General features: G+C 40.2%; 2 protein-coding genes across 3 annotated transcripts in view; one reads left to right on the forward strand and one right to left on the reverse strand.

The window, feature by feature from the left end:
* zgc:103625 (methyltransferase-like 26 B) overlaps positions 1–9,410 on the forward strand; it is a 40,760-nt gene that overhangs the window by 31,108 nt on the left and 242 nt on the right. For both annotated transcript variants that reach the window (XM_056400854.1, XM_056400855.1), the window contains exons 10-16: positions 2,321–2,445; positions 8,022–8,163; positions 8,255–8,457; positions 8,685–8,847; positions 9,008–9,067; positions 9,183–9,250; positions 9,362–9,410. The exon at positions 9,362–9,410 is cut by the window's right edge and continues 30 nt beyond it. In XM_056400854.1, coding sequence (XP_056256829.1) covers positions 8,258–8,457; positions 8,685–8,847; positions 9,008–9,067; positions 9,183–9,250; positions 9,362–9,410 — 540 coding nt within the window. In that variant the 5' untranslated portion in view covers positions 2,321–2,445; positions 8,022–8,163; positions 8,255–8,257. The remainder of the gene's footprint in view (positions 1–2,320; positions 2,446–8,021; positions 8,164–8,254; positions 8,458–8,684; positions 8,848–9,007; positions 9,068–9,182; positions 9,251–9,361) is intronic.
* Positions 4,286–7,318, reverse strand: mrpl12 (mitochondrial ribosomal protein L12). The gene is made up of 5 exons (XM_056400856.1): positions 7,134–7,318; positions 5,983–6,181; positions 5,792–5,863; positions 5,387–5,524; positions 4,286–4,887 (listed from the first exon to the last, which is right to left on the reverse strand). The coding sequence occupies exons 1-5, from the start codon at positions 7,190–7,192 to the stop codon at positions 4,771–4,773; spliced, it is 585 nt and encodes a 194-aa protein (XP_056256831.1). The 5' UTR covers positions 7,193–7,318; the 3' UTR covers positions 4,286–4,770.

Consider the following 9,410-nt stretch of genomic DNA (forward strand, 5'->3'; position numbering starts at 1 on the left):
TCATCATTGTGGGTGAATTTCCTATGTAATCGAACGTATGAAAGAAACCAACCTAAGCTTTAATATGAAGCAGTCATTTATGAATCCTACCGTCCGCTTCAAGCACGTAGCAGTCCGTCTAGGACATGAGCATAAGTGGAAGGAAAAACATGTCAGTGTGGTGAGAGGATGTGTTCCCATATTTTCAAATATGCTTACTTCCTCCTAAGCTCTTGGCGTGATGAGAGATAAAAGATTGTCAGGATGAGTAATCCTCATGATGATTATCTTGCGTTTGAATTCACTGAAAATTGGTCCATCAAACTTGAATGGTGTGCATAAAAATGTATATGCCTGCCGTCTTTGGCTCGTGGAGTGAAATCTAAATCTGTGTCTCAATCATAAATTTTACATTGTACTATAACTTGCCAGCACGATTTGGTCTGCCAAAGAAATTAAAAAGAGAGGGAATTACTTTTTCAGCAGGGTTACAACAGTCTTATTTATTTATGATTTCACTACCAAAAAAGCAGATTTTACATCAGTGTTTAAGGCAGATTTAAGCTTTCCACAGCAGACGACTGTGTGCACCCCAGCAGCAATACAGTAAATAGCCCTGCTATAAGCGTAAACTGCAGGTTTTGATTTTTTGGTAAACAAGTACAACCCTTTAGAATTCTACATTAATAATGTGAGGTACAAAAGAGTCAAGTATCATGTAAACCATTTTAAAAAGCACAAATGAAAATATCTAAAAATCTCAATCTAATATCTAGACTAAACTCGCTGGACATTCACCAGGTTAAGGACAAGGAAAAGGACAAGAGCCTCTGGAAGAAAGAGAAGAGTCCCTTGTTCCTCATGTTCATCTTGTCCCTGACAGTCTCGTGTGTGTGTGTGTGTGTGTGTGTGTGTGTGTGTGTGTGTGTGTGTGTGTGTGTGTGTGTGTGTGTTGTGTGTGTGTGTGTGTGTGTGTGTGTGTGTGTGTGTGTGTGTGTGTACGTGTGTGTGTACGTGTGTACGTACGTACGTGTGTACGTGTGTGTACGTGTGTACCACGTAGCAATGTCAGCAGCCTATTTTAAACATCACCACAAACACACAGTCAGAGAGCTGAAATAAAGGAAATCAATTCAGTAGCTGGGTTATATCAGTAGAGAATACAAAATTGAACCAGTGGACCTGTGCAAAAAAATGGCTCTGTCATTTTATGAACTTTAAAGCATCCAAACAAGCGTATTGATTGTCATAATGAAATGAAATTCAGGGACATCACTGCCAGGATGACTAGTCACCTTATTGAAATTTTAAGAGATAAATAATTGCCGTAACACAGCAAGCTGTTCCAAAAGCCAGTACCATCAGGAAAAGAGAGGATAATAAAACTTCAAAGAAAATAATTTTATTAACTTTTTCCTCAATGTAATCCAGAGGCATATGCGAAAAGCACGGATCAATGGGGCCTAAGTGGATCATTTTCCTAATTTGCTAAAAGAAAAATTGTGCTCCACTATTGGTTAAATTAAAAAATAATTCAATAAATTAGCTTTATCTTTTACCATAATTAAATCCAGAGGGGGTGTTAAACAAGCAGCTGCACCAACAAGAAATGCACATTGTTGGTGAAACAAAGTCAGTGTGAAAAGGCAAAGTGTCGGCTTCTCAAGGGTCTCTGGGACGCTTTGTCCGCGGCTGCTCTTTTCATCCTTTTCCCTCGGTGCTGCTGGTGATGGGTGGCCACTGTTCCTCTTAAATGCACAAATTGTCAAATGTAAATCTGCCTCTTTGTTTCTCATAATCAGCATAATACTCCATGTTTCTGTGCCAAGAAAGGGGGTGCAGCTGGTTTGTGGGAGGAAGCGACCAATGGAAAAATAGTACGTCAGCTTGACGGCTGCTATAATTGTGTGAATGTAGTATGCCAGCATCCCATTATTCAACCAACACAGATCAGAGGTCACAAAATTCAACGAAATATTTGTCAGTAAGAACAGATGCAGCTGTCCCAATATAACTTTCAGTCTCATGGTCACAAGGTCAAAAATGTCTTCATAGTCTATACCGGTGTTTATAAGTACATTTTTTAATGTTTTTCTTCTAGTAGCACAAGTGTCTGTTTTGGTTCCTAGTTGAGACATGATTTTAAATGAGTGGTATGAGTGTGCAGCCTGTCACTGCACCACGTGTGCTGACAGCAGCTGGACACCTGCTCCAAGTCAGAGCAGAGACATGAGCAAACTCTCTGTGCTGCAAGATGTGACACATAACAGACACATTAACAGATTTTTTTTTCCATGTCTTCTATGGTTTTTTTAATATCAGAATTTGTTGCTCCTTGTAGGTAACCTTTTGACAAAGCACCTCGACGGGCTCCCCAGTGTGGTTTCCAGTGCCTCACTCAGAATTGATCTGAAACTTCTCCTGGGTTCAGCTGCCACGGTCTCTCGAGGGAGTTGACTGACTGATGTACGTACCACACATTAATTCAGCATGAGAGTTTTGCTGGGAGTCATCTCCTCCTCACTCCCATCCATCCATCATCCTACACTTTTCTCAGGCGCCTTGTGGTTTAGGCAAATCCTGCAATGTAGCCTCAGAAAGGGAACGGCAGTGTGTAGGATGCTGAGAGTGATGCTCTGCTTTTTAAAAATCTTTTAGTGATCTTCTGACATTTGCAGGCACAGAACCTCTAACAAACATTTTTGTTGCTTTAGTAAAATCCTAACCGACATCTATTCAAAGCAAAATAAATACAGCAGCCTAATGCTTACAATAGACACTGTTTGGACTTAATGTTTCCAACCAGTCCCAATTATCTCATTGGATGGTGCTTTGCACCTTGAGCTGACCTTCTAAAGAGTACTACAGGGAACATTATGTGTCACTACAAATAAGCTGATTGCGTCATTGTCACTAAACATAGGTGTAATCTATGTGGGTGAATGAATGCATAAGTTATTTTTAACGCATGTAAAATGAGCCCTGGGTTTATTCTAAATCTATTCTCATATAGCCACCCGTGAAATGCAACCCATAAGGTGTCTATTTAGACCTAATAAGTATTTAATCCTATTAGCCTACTTAATAAAATAGGAAACACAACCCCCTACTCATGCCGCAGCAAACGCAAAGAGTGAAAGCATGCAGGACTTTATAAATGTCTCTCACCCCAATGAATACACCATAGGCCACAGATTTCCCCTGTGACCTCCTGATCTACTGAAACAGCATTTGAAAAAAATACAAGTAATGAATTGCCTGATATGGCCGGATCAGGATGAGATCCTGGTCATGACAGGGCGATTATTTTGAGGAGATGATGACTGAACACTAAGACTTTATCTGAACATTTCAATCACGCTTTTGTCTTTTTCAAGGCAAATTTAAAGCAAGTGTCAAACAGCTTTAAATACAGACTACAGACACCACCTGGTGGCAGGCCACAATCAGTGGCAGCTTCAAGTCAAAAGGCACAGAGTTCAAATTAAAATAAATCCGGATCTTTTATCCTGTTGACGTCAGTGACTTAAGATTTCCACCAGGCGGTGTTAACATATATATACACTCACATATATATATGTGTGTGTGTGTGTGTGTGTGTGTGTGTGTGTGTGTGTGTGTGTGTGTGTGTGTATATATATATACATACATATATATACATATATACATATATATACATATATCCATATATACACACACACACACACACATAAAGTTTTAGTTAGAATAAAAACTGGAGCTTCCTGTGCAGCCACCCTGCCTTCAAAATATTAACTGACTATAATTGTATAATGTAATGGGCTTGAGATAAACAGGGATCACTTCAAATTTGTATTTCTTTACTGTATACTGTAAAACTATTGGTTTTACATTTTAGTTTACCTATAAATGGCATGCACAAACGATAAAATATATATGTATAGAAATAATATATATATATTGGCATAATTATGATCTTAAGATTTTTGATAGATGATTAAGGTATTTAAAAAAAAAAAAAAAAATTATAACCTTCAAGTTTAAACAGTAACAAAATGTGTAAACAGCCACTCTCCTCCTGTCTGAGGTGAATAAAAGATCTTGCTAACTTTAGTACTCAGCAGCAGTAGAGGATGTGATCTACTGTGGATAAGAATATTCACTTCTTCCTTAAACAGTTACAACATGCACAGTGTCTTTAAAGCAACACAACACACACTACATGAATCTTTCAGTTTCATTCTTATCAGTTTCAAAGTTTGTATATCCAACATTTTGCATAAAATCAACCACAAGATCAATATAAGAACACATAAGAGAAGGAAAATATGGAGATCTCAACTTTAATCACATTATTAACAATGCTATGAGCAATGTAAGGACTTAGCCCTGCCATCCCCTCAACTAGATACAGTATCTGGTGTTCGTCAACATAGGGAATGGTGACCATGTCCCTACAGCATAATCTTTCCTTCTGTGAAAAGTTAAACACACGCACACAGAATGATCAACTGAGTTACTTGGCACACAGGCCAGTATTTCTGTAGCTTGTTTGCTACACAAGTATCAGACAGACACATGGACAAGCAAACAGCTGGGCGGCCGTTTGTGGAGGCTGTGTGCCTGGAAAGTTCAGTCAGAGTTGTACCGCCCACCTGACGCTGTTAAGAGACAGTATTCATGTCAGAAGGCATTTCTTTCCTTTTCTCCCAGTATCCTCTCTTCTTTATCATGTAAAAAAAATGAAATAACAGAATGAAGGACGAAGTGCATGAGCAGCAAAATGGTGGAGAACAGGTGTGCAGGAGAGATCTACTCTAACACCACGGTGCCGCCTGCTGCCTCCAGAGCCGCTTTCAGTTTCTCTGCCTCCTCTTTGGATACATTAGCCCGGATTTCCTGGGGAAGCGACTCCACTAGTTTCTTAGCCTAGAAGAACAGAGAAAAAAAAACTTCATTTAGTTCCATTACAGAAGCTGGTGTACTGTCCTGAGTCAGTCTGCAACACTGCTACTGAAACAGATCAGAGACATTTTCAAAGGCACTAATATTAGTTATAGTAAGTCTGCTCAAAGTTGAACCTTTTATTGTAAACCTGCATACAGGATGTCAGCTGTCATTAAAACCATATTACACTTGTTAGAAAACAGTGGAAACTGTTCCAACTTCGGAAAACGCAATGTAGTGTCGTCATTTATGAAGCAGCAACAACAAATGAACTGCAACAGCATGTTTCAGTGAACATTCAAACCATAGCATTGAGTGTATCCTAAGCTGCTTCTTCAATCATTTAAAACCTGCATTCTTCACATCCATGTTTGCAAAAAAAAAAAACATTGCTCATTAGCAATACTTGTTATCAAAACCACTACAGGGCACCTTTGAAATAAAACTCAGATCAGGACTAAACACTAATGATGAGACTTACCTGCACCAGATTCAAGCCTTGGATGCAGTTCTTCACTTCCTTTATAAGTTTGACTTTTTCTGCTGCCTTCAATTCTGTTAGTTTTACTGTGAAGTGAGTCTTCTCTTTCTTGACTGGTACATCCTCCTCTTCTGTGGCCTAGTTTCACATGGGGGAAAAAATTGGCATATTTATCTGTGCACTTGGATACTCTATAGTAACTATTAGCTACTATGCATTAAGTAGGCTTTGACACCTTGACATGAAAATGATGATTATCAGAGAAGCATTGATTTAACTTTAGTCTTTTTTTTTTTTTTTTTTTTTTTTTTTTAATTTGTAACTTATGGTAGTTTTGTAGAAGATGAAGTTTTATTTGTAACCTGTTCCCGTTATATTTTCCATCCTCTGTGGAATAATTCTCACCTGAGCTGCAGGTACAGCTGATGCCATTGCCCCCATCGGCATCATTCCAACATCCTGAATGTTCAGAGTTTTCTATGACCAAAAAAATAAATAAAAGATATAATCACTCAACATGACAAAACGGGTTGATCACAAAAATCTATGACAAGGCATACTGTGGTTGAACTCAGTGTTTCAAGTTTTGCACAAACCTTGAGGAGCTCATTCAGGTCTGACACCTCTAACAAAGTGAGGCTGGCTATGTCATTGACCAGCTGCTGGATTTTGGGGGAATACTGTTTGGGTACTCCATCTAATGGAGGGGTGGCAATGGCATCTGACTGGATGGCTGGACTGGTCTTCAGAAGTCTGAGGGCACACAGGGCTGGTGTCTGCCGCTGAAGCTGTTGCCTGAAAATGGGGAAATGGATTAGCCAAAGAACTAACTGTGTCCGGTCCTTAAAAGGCCAGGATACAGGACAATGTGCATCGAGATATATCCAGAGTGTGAGAACATCTGCAATTTATATCTGGCACATCAGAATACATCCTAACTGATCAGGATTTTATGAGATTGTGACACATAGTTCTCAGCCTTACAGTTAGATTAGAGGTTTTTGCTTTGGGTGCAGACTTCCAATCCTTGTCTGGCATTCAAATATTTGGGAGGTGTCTCGCATGCACTACAAAACTTACTTAAGGGTGCATATACATTCATGATGTACGACTGGTAACTTCAACTAACTGGATCACATTGCATTCACACCTTTTATCTAGTGCAGTCCAAATGTAATCGAAATCTGTTTTCTTATTAGTGGCAACAACTTTGCTCAGTGTACAGCGGTACACGAACAAAGCAGGAGATGCAGCTCGCGGTTATTTGATGAGTGAAAACATGAATTTCCAGTGACTCGAATGTGACCTTGACTGTCAGAAGCAGAGCTGCTTAATAAGAGGGGAGGGAGGGGGTTTCTTACAGCTACTGCCATTAATATCTTTCTTATGAAAAAGCTAAGAACGAGGACAAGATGTTCCACAAGACAGCGATCACTGGCTCATGGTGTTGAACTTTAAACCTGAGAAGCAGCATTAACCACCGGGTGCATTTACCGGGCTAACGCTAGCTAACCCCAGAACACACAACCGTAAAACGCGAAGGTTATTTTTTAACTGCATACAAAAAATACACCCTCTGTATTCACACAAGCTACCCAGCCAAACGCAGGGTTAACAACCAAAACCACCCGTGGCAGTCAGCAGCTGTCTGCCCTTGAAGAAGCAGACAGTCGGAACGCTGATGCACCGTTACCGCTTCCCCGGTGTTACATGACTGACTGCTGCACGCTCAGAGGACGTTACGTACCGGTGTGTGGTCGCCGCAGCCCGCAGCGCGGTCCGGAGGCAGCGTCTGGTGCAGTACATGCTCAACGTAAACTGGAGCCGTTTGTCCCGGTGTCCCTCTAAAAACGAGCTAAGTTTGTCGCAACCAGGTCTCCTTCCAGCCCCTCTGCCTCAAAAGCACATGGCGCCTGACCTACCCACAATGCCGTGCGTGAACTGTTAGAGAAGCTATGGGCGCCCGTAAGGGACATGCAAAATAAATAAATAAATGAAAATGAGAGATACTTCTGATAGTTACATATGTACGCATAAAGCCAAATTACACACGATATGTAGTGAAAATAATTAGCAGCAAACGCATTAAATATGAGCATTTCCTCAAAGCGTTTGTCTTAAAACATAGGAAAAAGGTCTCATTGCACAGAGAACAAATAAAACACAAATAATCAAAAGATGAAGTGTGGTCAGTCATGTCTTCATATTGACGTGAATAGAAATGCTATTACGGATTATACTATTATTCCTTAAATATAAACTTTTTAATAAAGGTTTTTGGGCTAAATATAGAGAAGTATACATTCTTTGCAACTTTATTTATCAGACACATTATTTATTATATGGTACAGTTATTTACCATTGGGAATTTGATTAACTCTGGTCATGCATAGCATCCAGTGTCCTGGATATTTGATATGTATGACAACAAATTATCTTCGTGTTCAATTAAAAAGCCTAGAAGTGAATACAATTCTTTTCCCTTTTACAAAATCACTGTGATTCATCATCATCACTTTTCTCTACCTGTCCATTCTCCATACCCACTTTGGCATTATTACATTACTACTCACAGTCACAGAACTGATCTCTGTCTGTTTGTCTGTTTCCCTGTGTCCTACCTGTACCCTACCAGTGCTGGACACGAGGGAGAAGCACAGACGGAATCCTCTTAACCGGGTAATCTCTGCAACCATCTGCTGTTACAGTCATCCACCACACCCAGCCTCCACCAATATGCCATTTCCCAGCTAGTTTGTCAAGCAGCACAAGTAAAGGTAAGAGGGATCCTCTGAGAGAGAAAATCAATGCATAGGCATGTCAGCACAACATAACAGAGTGACATGTCCTTCTGCTTCTTTCCCTCAGACCATGCTGCTGTCTCCTCAGGCAGAGAGGAACTGGCAGGATCTGTGTTCAGTGCTTGAAGATGTGTTGGAGGACCAGTCCCACAGGCAGCTGTTTGCCTTAGAGCTGGGCTCTGGAACCGGGCAGCATGTAATACGCTTTGCCCAGAAGATGCCCTTTGTCACCTGGCAACCATCGGACATCAAAGAGGAGTCTCGGGACAGGTTTGTGTCTTGTAGAGAAAAGCTTACAGTAGTTATATGCATCAGACACATTTAACAATCTGTTAATGATCCAAATGACTGGCTAGAGTAGTGACACTGTCAACTGTGTTACAGTTAGCTTCACTGGCAACACTTCATACAGTAATATATGGATGCAAAAGAGTTTTATGAGAATTTGAAAAAAAAAAAAAAAAAAGTAACATTAAGTCTGCATGACCTGTTTACAGTATCAAGGCATACATTGCTGCAACCCATGCAAAGACAATACTGCAACCTATCCACCTGGATGCCAGTGAAACGTGGGAGAAATGGGCAGGCCTTCCTCGCAACTCGTGTGATGTTATTATTGCTATTAACTTACTGCAGTACAGCTCCTTCAAAACAGCACAGGTGGGCCTAGTCAACTAAAAACAATGTTGAGCTAATAGGCTCAGAAAAATAATGATGCTGTGCTGCATTGGTTCATTTATGAAACAGAATCTCAAAATTCTTCCAATGAGCTGATATCTGGTTCTCTCTCTTTTTTTTTTTGTGTTGCTAATTTTCTAAGGGTGTTTTCAATGGAGCGGGTCAGATGCTCCGACAAAATGGTCTTTTGATAACATATGGGGTATGTGACAACAGTAGTTTTGAGTTTATTAGCATCATGTCATTGTGAAGATGTAACAAATGGCAACACTGGCTTTAAAAACAGCCTGTTAAGATTTCTCTTTAATATGTTTCAGGTGTATGCTATCAATGGCACCATTACACCAAGTTGTAATGAACAACTGGACGCAGAGCTTCGAAACTTGTGAGTGAGTTTCTATTTTTTACTATAGTAACATACTACTACATGACATCAGTTTGTTGGTGGTTCTGCTGGTATGATGTAAAGAGACTGACTTGTCCATGTCTTACACAGGAATCCTGAGTGGGGTCTCCCAGACATGGATGTACTGAGGCAGCTGGCC

This window comes from Seriola aureovittata, chromosome 17 (assembly GCF_021018895.1).
Source record: "Seriola aureovittata isolate HTS-2021-v1 ecotype China chromosome 17, ASM2101889v1, whole genome shotgun sequence".
NCBI classification, from domain to species: Eukaryota; Metazoa; Chordata; class Actinopteri; order Carangiformes; family Carangidae; genus Seriola; species Seriola aureovittata.

What these genes read in the sequence shown, in the direction of transcription:
- mrpl12 (XM_056400856.1), bottom strand. Translation starts at nt 7,192, where the DNA reads ATGTACTGCACCAGACGCTGCCTCCGGACCGCGCTGCGGGCTGCGGCG. An exon ending in ACCTGAATGAGCTCCTCAAG is followed by an intron (nt 5,864 to 5,982) that starts GTTTGTGCAAAA and finishes TTTTGGTCATAG; the next exon opens with AAAACTCTGAACATTCAGGA. An exon ending in AAGGCTTGAATCTGGTGCAG is followed by an intron (nt 4,888 to 5,386) that starts GTAAGTCTCATC and finishes CTGTTCTTCTAG; the next exon opens with GCTAAGAAACTAGTGGAGTC.